The sequence below is a fragment of the Catharus ustulatus genome, chromosome 3 (genome assembly GCF_009819885.2).
Source record: "Catharus ustulatus isolate bCatUst1 chromosome 3, bCatUst1.pri.v2, whole genome shotgun sequence".
Taxonomy (NCBI): domain Eukaryota; kingdom Metazoa; phylum Chordata; class Aves; order Passeriformes; family Turdidae; genus Catharus; species Catharus ustulatus.
Genome location: NC_046223.1, coordinates 23,541,818 through 23,558,033, shown reverse-complemented (window position 1 = coordinate 23,558,033; position 16,216 = coordinate 23,541,818). Strand labels below are relative to the sequence as shown.

The 16,216-nt window shown below is 40.0% G+C and overlaps 1 protein-coding gene across 1 annotated transcript in view; it reads left to right on the top strand.

Annotated features, from left to right (window-relative positions):
* RPS6KC1 (ribosomal protein S6 kinase C1) overlaps positions 1-16,216 on the top strand; it is an 85,012-nt gene that overhangs the window by 27,906 nt on the left and 40,890 nt on the right. The window contains exon 8 of the mRNA XM_033054949.1: positions 9,476-9,594. Coding sequence (XP_032910840.1) covers positions 9,476-9,594 — 119 coding nt within the window. The remainder of the gene's footprint in view (positions 1-9,475; positions 9,595-16,216) is intronic.

Below are 16,216 nucleotides of genomic sequence, written 5' to 3'. Positions count from 1 at the left end.
AGTGTCAGCAGCCACAAGCTGTTTTACAGGTACCTGTTTTGTGTTAGGGATCTACAAGTTCTGAATAAGCTACTGCTGTCTTTGAAAGCAGGTTGTGAATGTCAGTTTAGCACTGCTCCAGGCTATTTTAATGTTTATCCAGTAAACAGAGATGGAACAAAATTTACACAAATTACTGGAACCTTGCTAAAATGACTTTGACTTTTAACCCAGAAATGCATATACAATGAAATGCTGGGAATACTTTGGACAACTAGATGATATTTTTGGATATACTGAAAACAAACCAACTTGTGTCTAATTACTGGGATTATGATGGGCAATGATTTGAACTTGTGATGGAGCCAGGGATGCAAACAGGAGCATGCTTGACAGAATGCCAAGAAGACATTTATGAAAAGGGAAACAGCCATGGCGTTCCACCAGCGCATTTCTGGCTTCCTTTGCTTGTTTGTTGAATGGCACTTATGAAGACAACTTCTGTTACCACAGAGTAGCTATTTTGAATTTCTTTCACTTGTGAAGGCCTCTGAGTAGTGCTCCTCATTGATGTTAGCAGTTTCTGAGCTATCCAGCAGATGTCTGGTTGTGGCAATGTCTTTAAAGAAACAACAGATTTATTTTCTGGGAAGGTGAATTGCGGTATGAGCTGATGTCTGCAGGGAAACCCTCAGACAAAGCTGTGCTGAACTCCACAGGGAAAGTTGGTGATGGGATGACTGATGGAACTGTAATTCTCCCCACCCTGATTTTAGGCTTCTGTGTTCCTATGGTGTAGAACCATGCAGGTCCATTTGCTCAGTACTTCCACTGAGGCTGAAACCAGTCAAGGTAAAAACTTCCTGGCCTGGTTTCTGCTAAGAGAGCCAAAAACCATTTCTGTTTCTTGCTATTGGACTATGAGGAGGCTGTAGAACTGTTTGGGCAGAGCTTTCTGGACAATGATACAAAGTGCTCCCTCTCTCCTAGTGCTTCATACAACCTTGAAATCACAGCTGCTGCTTCAGAAGAAAAGAGTGTGACAGGACTTATCTGTTGATAAGCAGCTGGATTAAGAATGGATGTTGGAAATACTGTGGTTGGTTTAAAAAAAAAGTACTATCTCACCATGCTGTCAGTGATGCTGAAACACGTGCTGGTACGGACTGTGAACTGTTCGTTTTTGGAATGTGTTGTCTTGCAAGCCCATTGTAGACCATACAGAGCTTCAGAGCAGATTAGTGCTGTAGGATCCTTCACTGTGCGGTAGATGCTGGATGGACTTCTCTGAGTGATGTCATTCCCTGTGTGAAAGTGCTGGATTTAGACACCTCGTTGTGGCAAAGCAGTAAAATACAGCATGTGCCAGTAAAGTATGGTTAATGTATATAGTTACTGTGTAAGTGCAGCCAGATTCAGCTATGTAAAGAAACACTCAAGGCAAAGTTCCGTTTAAACTGCAAGACTTCTCTGCACCAGGAGGCTGATAAAGGCCTGAGGTTTAGTGCATGCTGCAGAGCTTAGAGCCTTGCAGTATATGTGAAAGTGAAATGTAGCAATACCTGCAAGCCAGTGTGTAGGGTGTGATGCAGAGATGACTCTGTGGTTAATTGGCATGTGGCTGTCAAAGAATTAATAAATATGTGACCAGGTGAGCCTTAGAAATCTCATTTTTCTTCCCTCTTGGGACACAGCTAGCTCCATTGACTTGGTGGTCTGACCTTTCCAAGATTCAAGTCTTTCCTCACAGCAGTTCCTTGGCAGGTTGCTGCCTGTGCCTGGCCTCTTTGACAGACATCTCTTCCAGCCTGCACTGCCTTTTATCTCAGCTGTTGTTAGCCACAACACTTAGCTGCAAAGTGCAGGAATCTTTTTTTGACTGTAGCTGTGTGGGGTTTCTGCCTCCCATCAGAAAACCCAGTAGGGCTGCCACACTTCTTGCAGCGTGCAGGGTAGACAGGGCAGACTGATCTAGGTTACAGTGCCACTGCTGTCTGCAGGTGAGAAATTTGAAGTCTCTGGCTGCAGAATTCAATGCCTCAGGCACTGTAGGTGAATTGAGGCAAATTACTAACTGGAATAGAAAAATTGCATAGATAGGTTTAAGGGCATGATGCTGCATAATAATCAGTGCTCTGATTCTCTCCCAAACAGTTCTTGCATCTACAGCTTCTCTCTTTTCACACCCTCCTTTTCTCTGTTCCTGTCCTCTCCCCTCTTAACTCTTCCAATATCTTAAAATTGCCTCTTTAGCTTCAGAGCTGTGTAGAAGGACTAGTATAGGTTTGATCTCTACAAGGCCTGCTGCTGGCTCTTCTGTTTTAGAGATTTTTGTGATTGCTTGGGGAAAAATATAATTTCCCATAGTAGTATATAAAAATACATATGAATTGCAATTAATAGATAAATATGAGTAGTATTAGACTGTCAGGATTTATGAATCTCATTATTGGGTTTTTTAACCTTTTTCTTTTTCTTTTTTTTTCCCTGCAGTACTTTACTTCAAACTGTTCTTTCTTGAAGGGGTAGGTGTCTGTGTGCCTGGGTTCCCTCTGCTCTGAAGCAAGGAATGTTTGTGGATGCTAATTCTAATTTGAACTTGTCCTTTTAGTCAAGAAGGAGGAGTGCAGAGGACTTGGAGATTTCCTCTCTCCTATGGTGGTGGTCTGTGTAACTTCTTTCCTTGCTCTGACTATCAGTGCTCTTCCCCTGTTCCCATGGTGCTTGTGTTGGAGGACTTGCTGCTGCTGTCATCATTTTGTTCCCTCCTCTGTGCTAGAATGTCACTGCTTGTCCTTCTGTCCTGAAACACTTACAGGGTTTATTGCCTTCTGAAGTAGTTCAACAGAGGAATGTTCCAGAATATTTGTCATATTAAGTCTTACTTTGGTGAAATGCCTTACAGTAAAGACTACAAGTATTAGCAGAGAGATGGGAAGTTGAAACTTTCCTCCCTGAAATGCTGGGTGTGGTGACCACTAATTTTATTTTTTTTCCAGGTAGTTGTACATGCACATGAAAAGCTACCACCACCTTGTGGATTTAACATGAGAGTTTCTCTAGGAACAGATGTTTGTTGGTTAACATTTCTGGCAAAGTTACATTTCTTATCTTCAGTGTTACTGAGTTCTGCTTTACTGGTCACTCAAACACATTTCACCCACACCATTCTTCTGTGTAGTCTTTGGCAAATATGCCAACATTTTTTTTTTCCCTAGAGAGATGTTTACCTAGACATTTACATGACAGGTGTGTAGCCATAGGTTTTCTACAGGATGCAGAACTGGAACTTCATAGGAAATGTAGATCTCTAAGGGTCTCAGGCAACCTGCAGTGAAGATGATGTGTGTAACATATGGACATAATAGTTACCAGCACACTGGAAAGTTGGAAGAAGAATTTGTAGGTTCACTCACTGTCATAAATTTGTACTTTAGTGTGAAAGGTTTAAGTGGCTTTTCTTCTTGGTTGATAGAGTGCAGTACTGTCCTGAATCTTCAGAAAAGCAAGAAAGAATGGTTCTGATAAATGTGTTGCATCTTAATATTTGGCTCTCTCAAAATGTTAAGAAAAAAAAAAGAGGAAAAAAGATCACTTCAAGCTGTTTTATCATAATGGGCTTAACCTTTGTCTTATTTTTTAATATTTACAGGTTTTTTTTCAGCTGCAGAATTTGATCAGCACCTCAAAGGAGCTCACTGTTAATATGATGTAAAGCATACTAGAGCTGATGAGGCAGTGGTCTTATCCCACAATTCCAAACCCCCCACCTGCTGCTCAAATCTATAGCTCTTTCCTTGATGCTGCAGTAGCTGTCTACCCCAGCACCTGCCACATTTCACTTAAGTAATTGTTTGAAAATTAAAGGTTACCCACCCTCCTGTGAAAGTTGGTGGAGACTCGTTCCAAAATCAGCAGCTTTTTCCCTTCCTGAAATAAATTTTGGGGTTATAAAACAGTGTCCAAAGTCATCAGAAACCTGTGCTGGATTATGAGTCGCATTGTCACTTATGCTGTGCCTGAGCTTTTGTTTGGCTAATATGGACAAAGGAGTCTGCTTCACATGATGTAAGAAGTGTTTGCCCTAAGAAGAACAGAGGTCCTCTTGAACCAATTAGGCAAAAATAACAGCTGGGCTACCCACTAATAAGGAAGGTGCTGCTAAACCTCTTTTCATTGTGAGAAGAAATAAATCTTTTAAGGCTTACTCCCTTGCATTTTTATAGAGAGCAATTCTTTGAAAAATTCAGCAATCCAGCTGGGTGATATGTGCAGGAAGACTGTGAAGAAGATAAAGAAACTTTTAAAAATAAAAAATGGTATTATAGCTGTTAGATTTGGCAATTATAAATGTTTCATTGAAGATTTCAGTATTTAGAGAAAGTTTTACTGTTTGAATTGTTAAGAACGTGGAGTTTGGGGCTGGCACAACAGGCAGTCTCGCACAAGTTCCTTGTAGCTTGTTCTGCAAGAGGATATTCCTTCCTGGAGCAAATCTCTTCTGATATCTTCTTTAAAGGAAAGCAGCCCACATGTATTTTTAGTAAGTCTGAGAGAAAAGCAGGAAGAGGAGGTCACAGAGGATTGGGACAGATAGTACCAACTTTATGGGCTTACTTTTTCTGTGAAAATATCCGTGTCCTGGCCAAGCACCTATTCAGGTAGGGAGTGCACCTCTGTTGCCCTGTCATTAACTCCTGCTGAAGAAAACCTCTTAACACCTTAAGGGGGATGATTTGGAACTGGTCAGGCACAAAGAAAGGAAGGGATATCTAGAGTTCCTGAGTGGGTGCTACATATCGTGATTTACTGATTATTTTTGGGGTTTCTTTGTATCTCTTGGTAGCAAGTGGCAACTAGAGCTATTTTTATCATCCAGAGAGAAACAGATCTTCACCATGACTTCCTCCTGGATCTTTTGAGGAGAACAGTTACACACCAGGGCAAGTTTGAGAGCACTTCTGTGCGTCTGAGATGTGTTCTCTTTGTAGTATCCCAGATTATTTGAGGGAAAAGGGCAGATCTTTGTCCATGGTCTTTACTGACCTAATTTTTTAAATTTGTCTGTTTGTTGAATATGGCCCCCTTTCAATAGCTTTTTGCTGTTACTACTAAACATAAGTAATTTTCCTGTATGATAGAATGGCATAAGATTTGATGTGTGAATAAGCAGTTAACTGAGCTGAGTACTTCAGCACTGAGTTAGCTGATCTCTCAAAGGAGTGTCCTCTTCTGAGGTACTGTGAAGTGTGAGTGAAGACTCTGAGCAGAAGACAAATAAAAATGTTGCTGGTTTTCCAGATGCCACTGATGTACATTGTGGAAGTGCTGCTTCTTTGTGTTTTCCATTCAAATCAGTGCACTATGGGCAAACAATCAGACAAGTCACAGAAGAACTCAATGGCACAATTATTCTGATATTTGTGGTTTTTCTCTGTCAAATCCTCAACATAATTTGACTGTTGTTAGGAATATCCATCTTTGTAAATATATTGTAGCTGAGCTGTCTTTAGAAATATAAATTAAAGAACAAATTTTAAATCATTGGCTGCTGTCCTAATGTCCTGGCTTGCAGTTACTTTGGTCAGCGGGTGGCCTGGTTGGACTTTCCAAAGCCAATTTTCATTTTAAGATATTTTTATTTCTTTGAAATAGGCAAAGCCTTTGGAAAATAAGAGAGCAGCCTGCTTGTGCTTGTGTGTATGGATGAAGGCTTATATGTGCAACAAAGTAGCTGGAGAGTTTTTATATTCTGTTTGCAGTAATAGTAAACAGAGCATCTAAAATAACCACTTGCACATTGCAACAAACACATCATCATTTGCTTAAAAAGAGTTATAATTACAGTTGACGAAGCATGGACACCATAAAAAATGCATTAGTTTGGCTTGACACATTAATTACCTGTTTTTGCAGATGTTTTTATATATTGTTGTGTGAACAGTTTACAAAATAATTACAGGAAAGTCATATGGAAAATAAACTAAGTGGGTGGTTTCTTGCCTTAATATTTTCATTCATGTGAATCTGTGTGAGGCACAGCTGCTCTGTAGCAAATGCAGAGGGAGAGAGAGAGAGACGGGGAATCTTGAGGGGTTTTTATTCTAAGGTCTCTATGATCAGCCTTGCTGCACTTTTATATCTTGCTTTAGCAGTGTAGTTTTTAAAAGTGTAAAATGACATTGCTGATTTAATCCCAGTGATCAGGAGGGGGGAGAAGCTTTGATCCTGATCAGATGAAACATAAATCTTCTAGTATCTAGGAAAATAAATGAAAAATCAATATTATTTTAAGCAGGATGATCTTTTATGAGCAGTTGTAAAGATTCATCAAAGGCTTTGACACAGTTTAAACATTTCCTGTTTGCTGCCATTTAAAGAAAAATGCCTTTCAAGTTTAAATTGTAATTAGAGGGATAACTCTTTAGATTACTGTGGGCTAACCACAGGATGGAAATAGGAGCTCAATATGCTCACACAATATTTAAATAAAAAGTTCTTAACTAGGAATAAGTGATTATTCCTAATTTATTATAAAATAAAATTTATGCTTTTGAAAGTGCACATTTTGCATAACTAAAACAAAGATTTCATGGCAAAATGTAACATTGCATTAAAAAAAATCCATGAAGTCTGAATCACAGCTTTGACATCTGTCAGATACAAGGATTTGTTCTAGTACTGTGTTTTAGTGATTTATTTGGTTTTAAGTGAACAGTTCTATGACCTCGAATTTGGCATAAATGCTAAAGATTATTTTTAGCTTAATGGGGTCTTTATTGTTACTCTCTGTGTTTGAGGCTTTTAAAGTAGCATTTATTTGTTTATTAAATTTATATCCTGTATTTATTTACAGATTGTAGTGAGTTATTGGCTGTTTAAATGGGAATTTGTGTTGCAGTAGAATGTTTTACATTTTTTTGGTTAAACTAATGCAAAAAATAAAAAGCCAAAATCCTATTTCCATAAACCTAATTCTCAATCATCCACCTGTTAAAGTATTCAGAGACTGAACTGTTAATGATCTTATCCATAAATATGATGTGAGAACTTGCTGAATGAATGTTATATTGTGAATCCACGCCCTTTTTTATGGCTGAAGATTTTGATGAGAGGAACAGTTTGCAAAGGTTATTTTACAAATTACTTGAGAAGGAAAAGTAGAAGGAAAACTGAAATTAATGTCTTGTGAAAGTAGGGAGAGCAAAGACAGCTCTAAGGGGACATCCTAGCTGGTTTTGCATTAATTACTGTAAAATTACTGAAGCATTGGAAAAAAGTGAGAAACATCCAAACTAGATACACATAACTAACAATTAAGCAGCAAGCTTGACTTTTATGATAGCCTTAGACACTAACCTAGCAGTTTTGTAGCAGCCTGCTTGAAGGCAGTGCTGGCTGAAGAGTTTATTGTTGCTGTGCAGATGTCTTGTTTTCCCTGAGCAGCTGCCACTTGGTGTGTCTGAGAGAATGTGGGTGCTCAGCAGTGCATCAGCAGAGGAGGAAGCTGGATGGTGCTTTAACACTGCCTGCAGAGATGAAAGCAAGACTTAGTGGTGTTTTAGGAAATTGCAACACACACTTGGAAAAAAAATACAGTGTATATACTCTCTTTTGATAATGCCAACTTCAGCTTCAAAGAGTTGAGTGTTTTTGTTTTTGGTTTTGTTTTTTTTTTTTAAATCCAAAATGGGAGTAAGAATGGCAGTCTTATCAAGGGAAGTTTTTACCAAGATTCCCCTAGGTCTTTAGAATGAGAGAAATTACTGAGATACTGATAAATATCCATAATATTGTATGCTGAAAGTACACTGAATTTCTGTCTGTCTCAAATCAAACTTAGACAAAGGTTTTTGCAGGGCAGCCTTGTGTCTGTATCCAAGAAGGGGACAATCACTTTTCCCTCCTGCTGTGGGTGGATAGTAAAATTTACGAGAGATCATTTACCCCAGAACTTGGAGTAGACCCAAAGTCTCTTCTCCTTACTTTTGATGGAGTCTGGGTGTAAGGGTTCTGTGTGTTTGGGTAGTCTCTAGCTGTGATATGAAAGGAATGGGAGTCTCTATTTTAAAACAATCTACCTTGACCCCTACTTTTAATTCTGTCCTTGAAAATCTCACAATATCTTACACATTGCCACAATTGCCCCCTGAAAACCTCCCGCAGTAATTTCTGAATGCAAGCATTCACACAGTAAGTTCTCTGTCAGAAATTCCATAATAAGTTTGCCCTTTTTTATGAGACTTGTTCTTGATAACCCACAATAATCCTGGTTTGTTTTATTTTTTATCAGTTACAAAGTTTCTGGTTGAACTCCTTCAAGGTTACCCTCGTGTTCCTTTCATGACCCGATGATCAGTGTCTTACAAGAGTTCCAGTCTTTGTTAATGTCTGTTATCTGCCGTTGGTGGGGTTTGTGTATTTGTGTGTTTAATTTATTGCCTCTCCTGTTCCTTGCCTTGTCTTTCATGTGGAGTAGCTGTTGGGCAGATACCCTTGCAGTTCCTTGCCCTGTTTGAGCATCGGTTTGAGCGGTGCTGGGTTGCACCTGGCAGCGCAGAGCCCGTCACAGTCAAGGCTTTGTTTCTGCAAGTCTTGGATGGCCTCGGTTAGGGCTGGGAGAGACTGTCAGGGCCATATCAAGTCTGCTGTCCTTCAGTCTTCTGGGACAGTTGTCTCTGTCTTTTTTCCAGCAGAATAATCTCATTTCTCTGTTACAACGATTACGTCTCACAGTCTTTTATCTTTTCTTGGCAATTGACTGGTTGGGTGCTGCCATCACAGGTTGAGTCTGTTACAGGAATATATCACTCAGGATGTGAATGCTTAAACCAAAGTGCAAGCTTCAGAGTGGATTCAGAGTTTGTGTGGTATCATGTGGCTCTCACCAGGAGTTTGGGTGGATCAGAAATAATGCAATGGTCATTTAACCATCTGAAAAGTATTGGTGCAAGTGCTTATTGCTTTCTTCCCATGTTACCCCAAGACAAGAAGCAAGGACTGTCTAGCATTGAAAAGCTGTGAGCAGGACTTCTTAGTATCTCCTCAGTTGTCTTCTTGCTTTTAATAGCATTTCTAGACTTGATGTATAATTGGGAGAGTCCATACTAAAAACCTGAGGAAAAAATAAGTTTGTTGGTTTTATTGTAAACATCTTGTTCTGTCTTTCCTAATTGATTTTGCATTTTTTGGAATACAGGGTTTGGATCAGTGGTTTGTTTCAGTTGTTGCTTATGTTACCATAGGAACATACACCAAAACACAGAAATATTAGGAAAGGCTTTTTATTTACCTTAGTCTATAGCAAGGCTTAATTTGTTATTTTTGTAGAACTCTGAGATCATAGTACTGGAGTTTTAGAAGATGCATATCTTTAATTTTGATTATGAATAACCCAAAGGAAATCAAAAAGGTAGAATCAAAGAAGTCATATGCTTTGATTATTTAGTACCTCTCTCTTTATTGAAAACATAACTTCTTTTTTTTCTCCATTGAGGTGAATCAAGTCCAACTCGTCGAGAAGCAGTGAAAAGGAAGACTGCAGAATATCTTATGCGTGCTGAAAAAATTTCCAGTCTCTACCATAAAACCTCTGAAGATACATCTGTTTCTATGGTAGGCTTTCATTGATTTTTTTTCTGAATTAATTTTTTCAGAATTTGGTATAATTAAGTAGCAAAGCATATTCAAGCTTAAGTTTCAAAAGCTGTCTAAAATTTCTGTTTTGGGAGGCCCGAGGAGTATTTTGATGTTGTGTTTCTGTTAAGGTGCCCTTCTTTCTGATTCTTCATAGTGTGACGAGGAGTGCTTGGTTTTCACATGCTTTGCTACTGCTTATGGTTGGTGATGACATTTTTCATCATGCTGAAGAATCTAAAGGCAAAGCAAAATACCACCCTAGAGTGTAGCATTTCGTTTGACTTTTCCATGAGAGTGTTGGTCGGTCCTGTAGGGAGTGAGAGACCTGTTGATTTCTTTAGCCTAGCACGTAGTGATGCATCCGTCACAAGTGAGTCGACCACAGGGTAGAGGGGATCAGATTAATTTTCCACAGAACAAGTCCTTAATAGAGCAACAGTTCTTCCTGATCCTTTCAAATGTCTCTCTTGGATATGCTTGTGGGATCAGCTCCTTCTTGACTTTTGAGAAGTTTCTTAGCTAATTTCCACTTTCTTGAGCAGAATACGCTTATCTGTGCTTGTACAAAAGACAAACAAAGCTTGTTCTAAGATACCCTCAATAAATATCTAACTTGCCCTTCCTTAAACAGTTCCTTTGGGGTTTTTTTTTTGGTTTCTACTTTTACTGCAGTCATGTTAAACTGTGTTATTGTCAATGACTGCCCTATTGCAGTAAGTATAAAAGCTACAAACTTCCCGACTCTAATATCAAGGGATAACAAAAGGGATTATTGCGTCTTTCTTTGCACAGATCTAAAAATGCTCTAAGGAGACAACTGCTGCAGAAATCAGAAGCCTTCTAAAAGCTGTCTACCTAATAAGTAAATTTAAAAAGCAAAGACACTGATTTTTTAAGGGTAGATTTTTTCATGTTGAGAGCCCACAAGTACAATTTTGAGGATGTTCCAAATGGGATATATTTTGTGAGACTTGGAGTCTTGCTGTTGCTATGAACTGTACTTTGAACAATTTAATATTTTGGACAGATACGAACTCCTACTAGGTATTCATTCTTTGGGTCAAACACCCCTGAAAATGGGGAAGAAACTATATTGAATGGAATCCTCAGTGTGTTTGGAAACTGAAGAACAAGAGAAAAAAATCCACGAACAACCTATTTTTGCCTTTTTATAAGTTTAAAAACTAACTGTGGTTGGGAAGGAGGAAGAAATAGGTTGCACTTTTCTGTGTGAACTTGAGAGGTAAAGTATTTCCTCTTTTATGCTGTACTGAATAAGACACATGCCTTCTTTGCAGACCCAAAGAAAAGCAGATTTAATTGGGATAAGACAAGGAAAAAAAGCAGATATAATAAAAAACCATTCTCCTTCTGTGTTGAAACTCAAAATTGACAAATTATGGCAAATCTTGTTTTGTTCAAGTGTTGCACCTGACTGATTCTCCTGTTTATAAAAAGGGGCCATGCAGCCATGATTTAACCTTGGGGTTTTTTCCCAAGTTTGTACACGTATTTTAATGTCCTTTATTTGCTTCTCTTCATAATGTATAAATTTTACCTCTATCTTAGAACTTTAGATTTTGGTGATATGGAGGGCAGATGGTGCTTATGGGTCCTGATGGTTGTGGTGAGGAACAGCTTGTCTCTTCTTCATAGCTGAAAGCTACCTGCTAGAATGACTTAACTCCCAAAATTATTGTGAGGATAGCAGTAGGGACCACAAAGAACTGGCATGCTCTGTGCTTCTATTTAATGTCTTAAGGAAAATGAGCAATGTGATTGTTCCTGCACATTGGTTGCTGAGCAGACTGGAATTCTTGCACCTTAGTTACTGCTTGTTATTTTTACTGCCCAAGATAGTTTATACTGGAGTTTGCATGAATTTATCCCATCCCGTATGGACAGTGACAAGTGGCAACTTGCAGATACTTTGTGTCCTTCTCCTAAAGACATTAAATCCATGATGGTCTTGGTTAGTGCAGTACCTGGGCCCCTATTAGGACTGGCAGAGTGCAGTTTTGTTATGGAAAGCATGGTTCAATGCAGGGGGGGTGCTGAGACCATTTGCACCTTGGAGGAAGAGGTCTGGCTAGTAAGTGGGCATAGGCATTTAAGGCAAAGTGCTCTTGTTCATGACCTGGTGGCACAGGGCAGAGCTGCTTTGCCACCCCTGTCTGCTTTAGGTGGTTTTGCGTTTCCTCCTGTGCCCTTAAAAGGAGCAATCATGGGCATCAGCATCAGAACTAGGCTGACCTGTCCTTCTCACATAAGGAATTTTACTTCCTTCTCCTCCAGCAGGCCAGAGATGTGTCCAGCAAGGGAAGGGAAGCTCAAGAATGCAGGCTCAGTTGTTGTCCTGCACTTCTCAGCCCGTCAGATCTGCCAAAGGCTTGGGATGCCAGCCATGTGCTGTGCCACCTGCAGCAGTCTCAAAAGGCTGTGCCCACTAAATGTGCCCCCAGCTGAACACCACCTGGAGGTAAAGCTCAGAGGCCGGCTTTCCTCTGGGAGCCCAGGGCAGGAGGAAGTGAGCCATTCTTTCATGGCTGGAAATGCCAGACCTTCACCTCTTCCAAGACCAGATTTCCCTAAGGAGGCGAAAGTCTGGTGTTTGAGAGCTGAGAAACAAAATTGTCTTTGTCATGGAAACCAAATGAAGAACAACTACTTTTCACTTTTCAGCCGTGTAGCTCTCAAGGATAGCATCCTTAGCAACCACCCTGCTGCTTGCAAGTTCAAGTGGTGAAGAGAGGAACAAGAAGGTGATGTTTGGAGAATCCTTGGCATTGTTAAAGAAAGGGTTTGGGTGGAGGGCTTAAAAGAAACATAGGGAACTGACATAACTGTGACCTTGAGCTGGGAACTCATCTGAGTGTCTTGTAAACATTGAGAAAAACCTTAAAGTAGGAGATGTGGAGACAGCTTCTGGAGCTTTTAAACAGGCACCTGAACTTTCTGGAAAAACAAGCTGCAGCAAATGCTGTCCTTTTCTTCTTCCTTTGGTGCAGCACAGCAGCCTCAAGGACCCTCTCTTGGACAAGTGCTGCAGAGCAGCACTGGGTCATTTTGCAGATTCTGGAACTGCATTTTCTCCTCTAAAATGCCCCTTTAAAAGTAGCATCTCTGGGGAGCCACCTCCAAGCCTGAGTGGGAGCTGCAGTAACAGCCTCTGAATCACACTGGATTGACCATCAGAAAGCTTGAGTCTTGCATAGCTGTCAACTGCAAAGCCCAGCACAGCTGCTACTAACTTTGGTAGTTTTTATAAAGCATAGTTTTTTCCCCTCTTTGAAATTACTTCTGATTCTACTTACGCCTAACTTCATATATTCAGAGTTGGGGTTTTTTTTTTGCACCATTGTGAAAACAGTTGTCTTTTAAAATGTCAATTATTTTTGATTTTCAAAGCAATTTAGTAACAAGAGGTACATGCAAGCCTGATGCCCAAACAGAAGAAACAGTCTTTGTGGTTTCCATAAGATATCTTCCTAAAATTCTCATTAAATCTACATGAAAATTACATGAAGTATAAAGAAAATGCACTGCTGTAGTTCTGTGAGATATAAATTTAACATAAAATAAGAGATTCTGTCTCAACTTCTAGGATCACATCCAAGGTGTGTCCCAGCATCAGGAAAACAGCATTCCCCAACTGATGCTCACTGAGAGCCTTCTGAAGCACACTGTGGTTCTGTCTGGTTCAGATGCAGGCAGAAATCCCACCTGGTTTTCTCCTGATGCAGAGAGAGGAAGGAGCCAGGGTGTTTGCCAGACAGGAGAGCTGGAAGCATTGTCACACCCCTGAGGCACATACCAGTGTATCTTCATCAAAACGAGGTGTCTCTTTGCTGCAGGTGAAGATCTGGCTCTTCTACAGGTAGACAGTTATTGAAATCATCAGATTCAAACCTCTGAATGGCAGGGGGAGATTGCATTTTGATGTGCAGATCTGCTCTGGTGTTTGTGAAAGTTCTCTTATCCTGAGGATCTATGGTGACAAAGGTGGCAGCATTAGCAGTAAATTAGCAGAACTTTCTGGGTGCAGGAATGGAGAGGGGAAAATAAAGATCAAATATCTAATTTGAGGGAAATCCAGGGAGAATAGCAGTTGTGCTCTGAAAGGTTTGAGAGACCAATGCAAGGGGCATCCCTGCTTGAGCACTTGGACTGCTTTGAGCAACAAGAGAAGGACCAGGACTCCACCATTTCACTGCATCCCAGCAAGTAAAGGGGTGCAAGGAGCCCCCACCATAGATGCTGGGGTGCCCCCAGCCTGAGATGTACGCATGGTGTAGTTTTTGGGGCTTCCTTGTGCGAGGCCAGGAGTTGGATCCTTGTGGGTCCTTTCCAACTCAGGATATTCTATGATTTCCCATCAAATGATATTTGTGTCACTGGGCTAGGGATAGTGCTCTTGCCTTAAATGAGGTGAGCATGAAATGCCCTTTCTCTTACCTGACTGGTGGAGTACTCCTGTCTCCCTCTGCTCTTCTACCTGCTGTCAGTGATGCCAAAGCTGAGGCAGGGGCTATTGCCGTATTCCTTGTGTAGCTTGCAAAACCAGAGCTTTCCAAAGGCAAGCAGTGGCCACTGCTGGGTTCTTGCAGGAGCATCACAATCAGCATCAGCCTTTTCCACTTGAAATTTGTATGTGGTAAAACGTGATGATGGGAGAGGCACTGGTGATGCGTATTCTAACTCTGGAAAAATCCAGCTCAGAGTGTAGCCTGGAAATAGAAGGGGCCTGACCACAACAGAGAAGATTGTGGAGTACCTGAGCAGCATGCTGAGCATTTGGACAGGCTACTGGAGGCCTTCTGCAGGCAGAGGTAGCCTGACACTTTGTTCAGAATATTTGTCTCATTTCTAAAGCCAAATGAAGCTTTGATTTTTTTTTTTTTTTTTTGGTTATCCTCCTTCCTGTGTTTTTTTTTTTTTTGTTCTTCTGTTTTTTGATGAGAGTGAGGGTTTTTAGTTATTTTTCTTATTGCTGCCTAGATGCTGAGCTTGGATTTTTACTCTATTCAGAGAAGCAGGCTGTTTCATAGAGTGCTTAATTGCTGTAGTTTTGGGAATTGTTCTGGGAATTTAGAGTTTGCTTCCAGCCTGCTTCACAACAGAATGTGATGCCTCCCAATCATTGGGCTCTTCTATTAGACTTTGAAACAGTGAAACCAAAGTACTGTAAAGAGCAAAACTGATAAAAATATAGAGCCTGCTGGGAGCTGTGGATGTGATTATAAATCCCTTTAAGGTAAGAAGTGACTGTAGAGCACACATATAAAAAGCAGTGTGTATACACTGAGTCTTACTGAGTGTGCCACCGCTGGTCACATTTTAGAGAAGGACCTAAAATATGTATACTGGGTTTTTTTGGCTCTTTGGACAGGGTGGGTGCAGAAATCTGATTGTATGGCATTATTAGATAACTGTTAACTTCTGCAGAGATGTATGAACTTAATTAATGGTTGAAATGTTATTCATAAGAGAAAATTTTAAAAGTGTGATTATTGAGGAATGGTTATAAAATGTAATAGCAAGCAGACAGAAGTGAAAATCTTTTATAGTAGTCTAGAGGATTAGGAAATACTCTCTTTCTTTAAATGTATTCCTTAGAATGCTTTTGAAATCTTGTCATGAATAAACTGTGTTAGCACAACTCTTTGTTTCAAAGCAAGTATTTCATTATTGCAGAAAAATTGCAATAAATACTCAAAATACTTTGCTGGAATGTGGAACCGAAATTAGGTTTGGAGAAAAAAGTTCATGTAGAGTTTTCTTTTTTTATTTTTCTTCCTGTTAAAGATTTTAGTTTTAGATTGCAGAATCTGGGCAGTTTTCTCTTAACTGCTGTTGGTATTCCTGCTTGGCAGGGTTTACATGACAAAACAATTATCAGATCCATACAAAAAACTGAAGATAACTAATAAACTCCTAAGCACTGAGCCCAGAAAAGCACACTTTTCTCCAAGCTTTTTGAACATGTATTTATGGCCCTTTCTTTTGGATTCTGTGGGCAATCAGTACTTAAATAAGTACCGATTTTTAGGAAGGAATTTGGAAGGAGAGAATGTTGTTGAGTGAATGGGCCCAGTTTTGGGGAAGGCTTTGAGGAGTTGCTTTGGCCTTTAAGGATAGCACAGTAAGGATGCTTACTAAGGAGGGGGAAAAAATAGGAGAGCAGGAAATTGCTCTGCCTAGTTCAGGATCTTGGAGTTTCTCATCACATGGGAAAAAAATTTCGATTTTTCCTGTTAGTTGAGCATTTCATCCACAGCATATTAGCTTACCAACCATTTTCCTTTGTGACATAGCTGTTAACTATTGCCTCAGAATGATGACCTTCCTCTTCCTTTGCACCTTTGTCAGGTAGAAGTCTGCTTGGGGAGGCCAGGTTTTCCTTAAATTAAGGAGTTTGGCATTCAGCAGCTCTGCAAATGAGGTTACGTTGTTTGTGAGGAAGAGATGCATGTCTGTGGTTCTACTAGAAGTTGCATGTTGAATTTTTGGAGGAAGATCTAATGAATCTGTCAGTTGGCAACTAGAAACTGCTGAAAATGTTTGTTCACATGCCAGAGGTATATGGGACGCTTAAAAG